The sequence below is a fragment of the Convolutriloba macropyga genome, chromosome 1, assembly GCF_964194025.1.
Source record: "Convolutriloba macropyga chromosome 1, txConMacr16.3, whole genome shotgun sequence".
Lineage (NCBI taxonomy): Eukaryota > Metazoa > Xenacoelomorpha > Acoela > Convolutidae > Convolutriloba > Convolutriloba macropyga.
The window spans coordinates 55,344,533-55,357,334 of record NC_134468.1 but is presented as its reverse complement, the minus strand read 5'-3'; the positions used below and the strand labels follow the sequence as shown (position 1 = coordinate 55,357,334).

At 35.5% G+C, this 12,802-nt stretch overlaps 1 protein-coding gene across 1 annotated transcript in view; it reads right to left on the bottom strand.

The window, feature by feature from the left end:
• Positions 1-2,245: 2,245 nt before the first annotated feature.
• LOC142340479 (cilia- and flagella-associated protein 337-like) overlaps positions 2,246-12,802 on the bottom strand; it is a 67,784-nt gene continuing 57,227 nt past the window's right edge. The window contains exons 13-16 of the mRNA XM_075391058.1: positions 6,661-6,792; positions 5,821-6,053; positions 3,687-3,905; positions 2,246-2,612 (exon numbers count right to left, since the gene is read on the bottom strand). Of these exons, the coding sequence (XP_075247173.1) occupies positions 2,354-2,612; positions 3,687-3,905; positions 5,821-6,053; positions 6,661-6,792 (843 nt within the window). The 3' untranslated portion in view covers positions 2,246-2,353. The remainder of the gene's footprint in view (positions 2,613-3,686; positions 3,906-5,820; positions 6,054-6,660; positions 6,793-12,802) is intronic.

Below are 12,802 nucleotides of genomic sequence, written 5' to 3'. Positions count from 1 at the left end.
TGATTGCGGAGAAAACAGCTGGTACCAAAACTAGACCAATTGTAGGAATCGAAGCCATGATTTACAAACTTGAATTGTCGACAATAGAAGTGTTATTGGAAAAAGTGAAAAAAGATACTTTGGTATAGCAAATGAAGCTAAATTCCAGCTAATCTCAAATCAAAAAAAATTCCAGAGACTTGCATAATGAACTAATACCGTAAAAACTATAAGACTGAACTCCCAACTAAAAATTGGAAACTGTTTATAACTCGGTTACAATTGCATTTAGATAACTTGGCTTTAAACGTCCACAGAACTTTCCGCGGTATTCATGTGGAGTTCACAAAAATTTGAGTCCGTGTCTGTCAAGTGTAACAAAACATTTCACAAAACACGCAAACTGATTATTAATAATTGTTGCATACTCAACTAATAAAGAATTCATGATCAGTTTGCTCAAAAATTTGCCTCAAAACTTAGATAACGCTATTGTAGATTTCAAGTATTTATATGGGGGACTTATCACAGATTACTTGAACAATTAAAAAAAAACGACTAATGGTCACGCCGTTAAAACCATAATCTGTACCTTTAAAGATTTTGATTTGTTCAATTGCGTCTTAAATCGAACGCCAGTAATGCGTTATGTGAACTGTCAATAATGTCACAATGTGAAAAAAAACGAGAAAAAGGCGTGAAAAATGGGCAAATGCCCATAAGTAAAAAATTGTGAAATATGGTAGTATCATGGCCGGAAAATCATAACTTAATGCATAAATCCGCAATAAAGACTAAATTTCAATTCAGTAGAAAGAAAAAACTTTATTTCGTTGCTGACACTAAGCTACAAGCTGACCAAATAAAACGAAAAAAGCAGCAAAGTTCAAAGAGCACTTGTTTATTTAAAAAACAAGTAAGTTTAAAAGACAAAATGATCACAAGCGTTTGAGTAAAAAACTAGATGCGATAATTTGGAACTGCTTAGGAAGCCACTTTTACAAATGAGCTTCGATTTGAATTGTTCTGATCTTTAAATAACATAAAAAAGATCGATTTTTTTAAAAAAAAAAGACCGGGATCTTAATTGTTTCGAATTCTATAGATATAGACAATTTGTTAGACGAAAAAGCTAATAATAAAGGCTGTGTTTTTGGTAACCACCCATTTAAGTAAGTAAAAAACGGCCAAACGTTAATTCCAGAGCATTTTCATCGGAAGTGCTCTGGAATTAACGTTTGGCCATTTTTGTTTAAGCCCCCTTAGAGTTTACAAAAATATTGTTAGTGTTTTTGGATGTGTACTAACCACAAATTTAATCAAAGTGAACCAAAGGAGCTTATTTCGTTTCGATGAACAAGGCTGAATTTTGGTCAAAGTTTTAGCCATTAATCAATATAGTCAACAATATTTTTTGTGTCTTTGAAAATCAAATCGACAACACTATTGTTCACAGTTTTTACAAATTTTAACAAAGTTGACAAAATTTTAGATAAAAACTCCTGAAAATGTGAATAATAATAATAACGTAAATCAATCTCAATATTCATAAAAAATTTAAACATGGATAAGACGCTCTATAAAACGCAATTCAAAAAATCTTTTTAACTCCAGATTCTACTCTGAATGGGTTGTTTAATGATACCACTCACAACTCTCTATGATGAATATATCGATCGGCCAAAATTGTCTGAACAAAAAAACCCATCTGAGTATATAGTTCCCCCCGCTCCCTCAAGATGGGTCGGAACAATGATGAAAAAATAGGGAGGCTGACAATTTTGTCTCCAATCCATTGCCTTATAATGTGGCACAAAAATGCCAGAGCTTCAAACATGCAAAAAATCGGGGAAAAATTGAGCAGCAATCAGGAACCCAGCCACCTCTCCCAGGTACCGATTTGGGCTGCAAAAACAGAAAGCGGGAAATTGCTTGACCATTTTTTGCAATTTTGTTATTTAATCTTCATTACCATTCATTGATCCATGCCCCCTGTGACGTTTTTCTTTATATACTCTCGTGAACAAAAGAATGAGTCCAGACTGAATATACAGAAATATTAGCATCAACAAGACCTAACAGACCAAAAGCTTGGTGCTGACCGGTCAGAAAGTGCGACCGAAAATTTTTCGGACCATTGAGTTGGGCTGCGCCTCACTCCCTGTCCACGACTCTAGTCGGTCTGGCCAACACCTGTCTTGGTTCGCGGCCTCGTCCTGGGTGCGTTTTTGCGTTAAGGTTTATGAAATCTAATTTAGTGTGGGACTAACTGTTGCAATTTGTAAGTTTCACATTGAAAAGGTGTAAATTTATCAATTATAGATTCTATCGGGGAAACGAAAAACAGTTGCAGTAGTTGTGCTGTTTTGTTTATCTATTTCTGTGCAATTTTGAAGCTGACTTTAGTTGAACTTCTTAGAGGCATAATGTCCTCTACCGGAATATTTGCAGCACTGGTCCTAGTCACAGCTCTGGAGGGGAGGGGCAGATTTTTGGGCAGTTCCTCGGATGCCAGGGGTTTTGGTTGGAGAGCCTGGAAGGGTGCACAGATGTCTTCGAATCTGTTTGTCTTTTCCATGTTCACTTCGAATTGTTCGCGCCTTGATTTTCGAGCTTTAATTCGGGTAAGAAAGCTGAAGTATAAATAGTTACTAAAGCATTGCGTTGTGTATTTTTGTCAGTGAATCACAAATTGTTTTATAGGAATACAAAAAATATCACTGTTTTCTTAAAATATATACAAAACGAAGAAAACTACAAAATAGTTTGATAGATTGGCGTAAAACCATCCGGTCTCGACCCGGGGATATCTACCGGATTTTTACTAGATTAAAACAATAAATGACTATGGGGAACCGAATATTAAATATGTGCAATAAGGGCCAATTCTCTGAAAGCTCAAGCATTTGATGCATTTTTGTTCAAAAATAAAGGCAAAGCGTCCAGAATAAGTAATGCGCTCGATGTTTTGTACAAAAACTAACGCAGAGTAACTTTCTAAAGCAGAGAAATTCTGATGAAATAGAGGAACTTTGCTTCTAACTCCAAAACCTACCAAAAAATAAACAACAAATTTTTTATTGCAGGTCTAAACAATCAGAAAGCCAACAAAAAGTTTTTTATGCTACTTCATAAATTAAATCTAAATCTTTTGATAAACTAATGGTATATAAAAAATATCTCGATCAGTTTCTGAATAGCAAAAATAATTGCACAAAATTTCCGATGCTTGAAATTAGCAAAAAAAAACGTCTTAAATAAGGATAAGTCCTCACTCCATGCTCATCTACGCTATGGGGAAATTCATATCAGGAGTTTAATCGTTTTTAAACAAAGTTTATCAAAATTTGAATTAATTCCATCATAATCGATTATAATGCATTTAGATCCTTCATTACTCATGTTCACAGCTCTCAAATTTCTATCAAATCGATCTTTTTGTAAACGAATTTTATTGTTATAATATTATCCCATCCCTATGAAATCCACGAAAATTTTTTATCTACAAATTGAAGGTGCGGACAGCAGACGATTTTGACTAAAAAAACTCTTTTTTTTACAAAAACCTAAAACTGGCCGCTTTTTGCCTGTCTCTAATGTAATTTTCCAGGGAGATGGTCAATGTTTTTGACCTTTTGATAAATTACCATTTCTGAGCAGCATTTTAGGAGATTATCATTTTTTGACTGGGGCTTAAACATGTTTACGTTCTCTCGACAGAAGTGCCGAGGAGACTGGGTTCCTTTCCCACGTGTGTGGATTCACTCATTTCCTTCAGATATTCTGCCACATGTTCCAACATCCCATCCTCATCATCTGGCAACTCGATCGCATCCTTCCCATCCTGACCGGGGTGAGTCCCAGCACTGCCACTCCCTCCCCCGTCTGTCTGAGACTGACCCAGAGTGTCTTGCGACTGCTCACTCCTGCATCAAAAAATTAACCAATATAAACAAACTGTATTTCCACCATAATATACCAATATCAGAGGTGTAATTGTTATTCATACGTCTAGACTATATAAGACCTGAGGACCTTCGTTCGGTTCTAAAATATACTTTTTAGGGAGAAAAGTATCGAACTCACTTTTTCTTCGCATATTTTTCCCATACTCTTGATCTTTAAACCTTTTTCCCGCTTTTCTAATTTTCCGATCCAGTTTCTTTCGACATTTCAAAAATGATTAAAGCCTATTTAGCACTGACTTATACTTTAAAATTTAAAATGGATCAATAAAATATTATGCAAAGTTTTTATGCTGACATGACGACTTGAATTTTGTTAATTTCATCAATTGGTTAGTATCAAAACAATACTTGGTAAAGCTTTGCGTCTATGGAAATTTTAGTGCTGATTATATTATTATTATTATTATTATTATTATGAATTAATCACGTTAACATATCTGCAAACCTTGGGGATTTGGAAACTCTGATAACTGTCTTAAGTAATTATGGAAATTAAAGAATGAGCTTGAAAAATGGTAGAAAATGGTAAAAATAATCAAATAGGATAGATAAAAAAGCCACGGATTACAGAGAGAACAAGGAGGCTTGGCAATGTGCGCTGCAGCGAAGGAAAACAGGAGGTCGCAATTTCTTCCAAGTGAATTAGACTATAGTTAGTTCTCTATGCGGTTTTATCTTCAGTGGCTTTTGGATTTGATACTACGAGGTTTCACAACTTTTTTTTTATTTTCGGACATTTTATGTCTTTTCACATTAGATATTAAAGACAAGTTTTTTATCACATTAATGGCGTTGAGAAAGAGGCAACTGATTATAATAATGTTGTTTTGAGAATTGATTATGGTTTTAACGGCTTCGAAACAGTTTTTTTGGAAAATTTATTTGACTTTCTGACGTTTGCTTGTATTTTGTAGTCGTATGACATTCTGGACATTGACAAGTGTCAATGGCTTCCTATGGAGTTTTAAATGAAGCCATTTAGTGATTTCACTCGACGTCTAATGTTTTTGACTTTGAAATTAAATTCAATTCTAAATATATTTTTTCACCTTTGCCTTTTTTCCTTTTTTGTCTAATTGTTAATTATTCCCCGTAATGACAATTAAAGTTTCCCTTAAAATGCAAATTAATTTGTTTAGTTTAGGCTTGATCTGATGCTATTTTGACTTTTTTAATGTTTTCTTTTAAAGACTTAGATGGACATTGAGCTTTGGTCTCAAATACAGCTTGTTGTTCTTACTTGATTTTGTTGTTTATCCTGAATGAGGCATTCTGTAATTTCTTTAGGATTTTGAGTTGAAAGCAGTTTTTTTAATGTATACACCAATTAATTTCGAACATTTACGATTTTTTGAAAGTTTTCTATCTCTTGCACATTTGGTAGACAATTAAGTCAAAAATTTAGATGAATGGTTTGGGAAAATTATTTGCGAACGCACATTACCGGGATTCCTCGTTATATTATAAACTAAAGCGTTGTTTTATGTATATAGTTTGGCAGAAGCCTCCAGTGACGCACGCTCTCAATCTATTACACTTTGTGACAAATTTCCAGTGCCTTAAAAATTGATTTCCTTAAAAGTTGATTTAGATTCTAATTTTCGTTAGTCTATAAATAAAAACCTTTCAGTTGGTACTTTTTGATCCTTATGGAATTTCGGACCATTGTATAATGTATCCTTGGGATTGATTGTTCTGTTGATTCACCTGCAGGCACAACAGTTTAGACGCGGGTGGTCTCTCCCTAATTCAACATGTACCTGGAAGACCTTAAAGAGTAACGTAGTTTTTCTATCTGCGATAAACCGAAATATAAAATCGAATTTTAGGGACAAAATTCACTGATGACATTGGTACGGATAAGTGTACTAACACAAAAGTAGTGCTTTTGCTGAACCCAGACGAATTTGAGAGGTCCAGACCCTCCTGGTTCCAAGTAGCCACATCTCTCAGATCCCACTTGTGGCTCTGTCCAAAGGTGCCCACTAGACGACTTCCACCGTAGCTCCAGAGTCTGGCTGCCCTGTCACTGCTGGCAGAGAGGATGAAACTGGTGCCAGATGAATGTTTGAACCACTCCACACTCACTATCGCATGGTAGTGCGCCTAGAAATATCAATTATTGCATGATACTTTATTTCCATGAACATTATGAAGCTGCAGGAAATGAAACCTATCAACACTTTTGGTAAAATATTTGATTAAACTTAGAAGACAGTGATACAGCTCACGTAATTGGTACAGGTTCTTCACGTAATAACTCTGTAGAAGTTACATACCCAGGCTGAGATCCCAGACGGAAGCAAGTATGTCCAGACCGTCCCAGAAGGAAAGTACCTATGTCCAGACCGTCCCAGACGGAAGGTGCCTATATCCAGACTTTCGTGCGTTCATGTCCAGTATACAGAGCACGTAATATGACAATTTTTTTTCAGGAAAGAGAGAGTTTTAAGGCAGAAATTTTAAATATATTTGTGTAAACTTCATGAAATAAGCGGAAACTCGGGCAAAATTATATTGTATATACATATATTAAAAACAAAGTTTATAAGTAATTTGTAGGGAAAAGCGCAGATGAGAAAAAATTGCGGCTAAAGAAACCGACCTCACGTCGAAGATAGGGGCTTCGCTCAGCTGCGAAATATCTTATAAACACAACAATACTCATATAGTATCAACTAAGAACTATGCGCGTTATACTTATTGTAAGGACCTTGAATTTCTTTAGAAGGGGAGGTGCAGTTGTGACTACTTCGCCAGCAGGTTTCACGGCATATTCCTCAATGTTCCATATGCTAATGTATCCTCTTGTGTCACCTGTGATCAACTGATTCTTTGATCCCACCTGTTGAAACAAACATCAATAACACAACATCAATAACACTTTCGATTGAGATCATGGAAAGATGAGTGGATGTCCTATTGCCGAAGTATAGTACCCAGGTTTAGGTCCAGACCCAAATTGAGCTATGATCAGACTATCCAGACTGAAATGACCTCTGATCAGACTTTCCAGAGCGAAGTTACCTCTGATCAGACCTTCCAGACCAAAATGTTCTCTGATCAGACCAAACCCAGTCCTTGGTCCACACTATAGTGCGCCTATGATCAGCCTCAAATTCAGACCATTGTCCAGACTATAAACAGACTATGATCAGACTTTCCAGACCATAGTGACCGCTTTTCAGACCGAACACAGACCTTTGTCCAGACTATAGTGCGCTTACGGTCAGACTCACTCAGACCATTGTCCAGACTACAAAAAGACTATGCTCAGACCTTCCAGATGGACCGCTTATCAGACTCAATCTAGACCAAATCAGGAAAAATGCACCTTTTCTCTGCTTTTTTTGCGTCGTTGGCGATTTGCGCTGCACAACCAAACAACACAACCAACCAAATTTTTCGCGACAAATTTTCGGCCTCTGATCAGACTCAAGTGCGTTCGAATCGTTCTCTGATCAGACTCAAGTGCGTAAGAAACGGCCTCTGATCAGACTCAAGTGCGCTCGAATCGTCCTCTGATCAGACTCAAGTGCGTTCGATACGGCCTCTGATCAGACTCAAGTGCACACGAATCATCCTCTAATCAGACTCAAGTGCACTCGAATCATCCTCTAATCAGACTCAAATGCACTCGAATCATCCTCTAATCAGACTCAAGTGCAGATTCTAATTATTGCAATGTTTTGTACTACGGGAAAATTTTAACGCACTTCTGAGGTTGAAACCAGATGAAAAAATATTTAAAACATTTTGAATTAAAACGAAACTTCAAATGTGTGTTTTTCAGATAGCTGCTTAGAAGTTAAAATCTTGCCAGAATCTTGCAAGCAAAATGGAAGAACAATGCATTATCTGGCAAAATTCTTGCAAAATTTTGTAGTTTTCGACTGGTAGAGCACTCAACACCACAACAGCTCTGTATTGTTTGAAAAACGGCTCGTTATTGTGCGTTCCCATATAGTGTTCTGATCCTACTCATCCACTTTCTCAGCTTAAATTTTTACCAAACGAAGCAGAGATCGGTAGAGTTTCAAAATAGCATAGCAAATATGCCTGTAATTTAAAACTGGGATTCGCAAAAACATAACACACATTTTACATGAAAATTGATAGAGAACCCAATAACAAAAAAAACATTGTAAATTTCCTCTGGTACACATAAAAATAAAATGCAAATGGTAAAAGATGCAATTTAAAGTGAAGAATATAACATTATGCAAACTTATAAAACCATTATATTACTTAACCAAAATTGTGACCTTAAATTAGTAAAAAATGGCCTAAAATGCATTTTGTAATTATAAAATCATGAAGAGTAAAAAATTTCTTTCACTTCTTTTCTTAAGGAAGCTTTCGATGTTGTTTTCAGTCTAATAAAAAAAGGCAGACTATTATAGATTGGAATGACTTGTGGTGTGCAAACAAAAAGTCAGTTAAAAACGTATTGTTCTTTCTTGTATCGAACGTTATTTTTCTTGACCTGTCATGATGTTTTATTCTCATGGTAGAGAGAGGTTGAATTTTATATGCTGGAAGATCGTTGCTGAGTAAGCGGAAAAAAATTTTGAGCAATGATATTTCAAAGAGAAAAGAGACTGGTAATATTTCGTTGCGAAGTTTGAGATCTGTCACTCTATTTAATTATGCTATTTTTTCATTGTCGACATTCAGAACAGTATTTGTTAACCTCTTTCTGGTGCTGAACACAATATATTCTGTTTTTTGGTTGCTCACCACTAACTGGGACTTTGTAAAAAAACAATTACTTTTGAGTTGTTAGGTTCAAGTTTTGTTTTTGACAATATTTCGTCCGTGTCGGTTGTAAAAAGAAAAGTGTCGCCTGCATACTGGACTACCGTGCAATCCTTTACTACAATCTTTGCTAAATCGTTGACGTAAATGTTAAATGATAGTTGCAGGGTGTTTCTGATAATCAAATAATCTCAGGCACACAAATAAAACAAATAATCTCAGCCACACAATTTCAGCTGCTCTTCGGCAGAAGTAAATAAAAAGTCGCTCTACTTTTTCTTGGCGCGTGATCAGAGAGTCGTAGCAAAAAACGAAGAAGAAGACAAGGTAAGAATAGCTGGACAGCTCTAAAAAGATAGTCCAGAGAAAAGAATAAACTAGCGACTTGGGTATCAGCGGTTTTCGGATTACCAAAGTCTTGAAAAACTGTTACTTTAAAAACCATTATCTAAAAACTGAAAATTAAAATTGACGTAAATTGCGTCTTTTTAGATAACCCACGAGGACTATTAAAACCAAATATGAAATATCAAAAACCAATTACTTTCAGAGTTATTTTCTACAAAAAACAATCAGCATCAAATTTGCAAAACATTAATTAAAAAAAAGAAGGTACTTTTCAAAATGAAAATTGTTTTATTAAGAAGATGATATCAGTCGTTAATGAAACTATAATCCCAGTCAATAAAGATCAAAAAGGCGGCATAATTTAGAATTTCACTTTTTTCCCGAAAACAAGTTGTTTCAAATTCTTGAAGACTCTTAGCTAGCAACTAAAAACATAGCACAGAGAGTTATGGCTGCTTAAAATTCATCTATCGGTAATTAGACTAAATAATAGGGTTACAAAACGAACACCAATTATAAGCAAAACTTTTAACTACAGCCTTATAAACACAGATTCATAAATTGCAAAAGTTTTAAAGAACATAGTTCAGAGTCATAGTAACCGTAAGCTTTTTCCTGAAAAGGAATATTTTGTTTTTTAAAGACCAAATTAAACATCAATTGGAGCCTTCAATAATGATACCGAATGACAAGCAACAGAAAGAAAAAATGAACGCGAAAAAATAAACAATTCTTAAATATTTTGTAAAAATACATTGTGTGAAAGTCACAAAAGTCATAAGAATTTAACTATGTCATAATGATCACAAGCCAGTAACTAATAACCCTATATTCGTTCTTAAAAGCCCGCCGGTAACAATGGAAATCGAAACAGGGTAAATCGAAAACTATTATTGTGGCTAAGTCAAGAGAAAACAAAACTAGGAAAAGCACGCGCAAAGCTCAAAAGTTTTGAAAAAAATGTAAAGAAACAGTGTTGAATGTTGAAAATATGCCAACACTACTTCCTTAATTCCTCCGCAAAACAATTGCGAAAAAAAACCGCATAATACACTTCAAACTGATTTAATTTAGTACAAATGAGGCAAAACAGCAGTTTCAAATAGTTTTGCCAGTTAGTTGAGGGTATAATAGACGTTGCTGCACCATATAAGGATTGTAGAAACAGGTTTTAGAGAAGCCTTCAGTTGTTTCAGCTGTTTTAGCTGAACTAAATGATTTGATGCTAGTTTATGCGTTAAGAAATGATCTGTATTATTAAAAAAAAATCAGTTATCTGTATCTCAATTAACTCAATTATTTTCACATGCAGTTCGCATATTATCAAATTAACTTTTGCAAAAGCAGTCACACCAAAATATTCAGCAACTCAATTTCTTTTAGAAAAAAGAAATAAATAAGATCATTGAGCATATTTTAATTGGTGTTAGGATATCAGAAAATGAAAATCAGTGAAAACCAAAAAGTTCCAAAAAAGGATCCAATGTTCACAAAAACATTAAAACTCATTAAAGCCTCGCAAAATACAAAAAACCCCAATTATAATTGTCTGTATTTGACGAGCTTTCTAATGGAACCACTCACAACTCTTTACGATAAATATATCGATCGGCCGAAAACGACAGAACAAAATAAGGTTTAATTCTTAGCTCCCCCTCCAAGTTGTAACGGCTGTTCTCCCAATAGGTTGCGACGAAGAAAATTTTAAACCGTCCAGTTCGTTTCAGCGGATCAAAATCTGGATATTCTGTTTTTGCAGTTCGCTTTTGTAACTGTATATCCGCTACGTTCTTACCGTTGTATTACAACCCAGTTCGTAACTACAGTTCGTAACTACTAATCTTAGTTTTTCATTATCGAATAGGACTGGATTTGCCATAAATCACACAATACGGGATTTCTATATGAATACCAGTTCAATCCGATAGAAAAACAAATCGAAGACAAAGAAATATGTCTAAAACTGGTTTTTGCAAAAATTTTCAAACTTAAACTTATGTTGCTTTTGCCTTTTGTACTCACGAGATGAAATACCAGAAGCTGCGGTTCGTATCAGTTGAATTGCAGCTCCAATAATTCGTAGATTCAGGACACAGCAACAAATAATATACTGCTCATGAATAACTTTCAAAACAAAACACGTAACAATTATCAAGAAAACCTAGTATTGCAAAAATTTGCATATGTATACGAAGAAAACCATTTGCTATGCGAATACTGTTGAGTCTGTTTCTGTTGATAGTGTTACTTCTCCTTTTTTGTCCACATCACGTGATTATGACTGTGCTAGTACATAAAACTAAAACTGGGACTATTATAAAACTGGGCCTAATAGACAACTAACACAAAAACGTTTTTCCCTATCTCAGTTTTTTGCTGATGTATTTTCCTAAACATGTTGTGAAAGCTCAGCCTCAACATCGCTGCCCCTGTTTTTCTTCGTGAAAACATCTTCGTCAATTGGTAGTTTGGGAACGAGCTTCATAACAGGCCTCCTGTAGACTCCTTCGTCTGAACCGTTGCCGATCGAATTCCTCATGAAAAGCCCCAATTGTTTCTGTCAACAAACCAAGTTGGTAATATCCTTGTTTGTCACTGTCTTCGACCAACCAAACGAGATCACCTTGGTGCAGATTGCTGTCAAATTCAGATTTCCGTTTGTTTCGACTAATGAGAGTTGGTAGAGACTTATTTAGGAATCTGTGCCAGATAGGATTCGAGTAAGCTTCTGTTTGTCGAAAGAGTTTTCGATGATCCACAAAATATTCTGCGCATGATATATCAGCAAGACAAACGTTTTTGTTATCAAGCAAAAAGTTTTTTGGGGTAATAGCTTCCAAATCCTACATGTCAGAACTGACTGGCGTCAATGGTCTTGCATTCAATGTTTTCTCAACAAAACACATAGTGATTGAGAGAACATCTTCAGTAATTGATCGGATGCCCAACACTGCATACATTGCTTTCTTGCAACTTCTGACCATTCAATCCCACACTCCTCCAAAGTGAGGTCCTGCAGTTTGATTGAACTTTCATTTTATTCCTTGCTGAAGCAAATAGTTTCCAATTCATTCTTCGTTCCATGCTGTGACAAACTCTTTGAACTTTCGGTCCGCTCTTTGAACGTTCGTCCTGTTGTCGCTGATCATTTTGATTGGTTTGTTTCTTCTAGCTATAAACCGCATAATTAACTGCGTTCAGCAACTATTAGTGTCCAGCTTTGGTACAACCTCTATATGCACCGCAGGCAAAATAAGGCATGTGAAAAGGCAACCCCAACGTTTTTCTTTTCTTCGACCAATCTTTACTGTGAATGATCCGAAAAAGTCCAAACCCACATTCGAGAATACTGTTGATGCGACTAATCGTTCTTCAGGCAGATCTGCCATTAATGGTGACTCCGTTTGGGCTCTCCCTTTTCGACACGTAATGCATTTGTTTTTGATCGATCTCAAAAGCATTTAGTATGCCTTGGATCCAGAACTTCTGCTGAATTATGTCTATGACATGCTCAGTGCCTTCGCGATGGCTATTCTTGTGTTCATTTCTCAAGAAAAATTCAACTACTTGATGTTTCCAATGTAACATTTTTGGATGTTTTGTTTTGAATTTCAATTGACTTTTACCTATTCTGCCATTGGCACGAATGAGTCCTTGCTGGTCAATGAATGGGGAAAACTGAAGAATTTTGGTGTTTATTGGTTTTTTTCTCAGCATTCAGAGACTTCATCATTTCAGCAAACTGTACT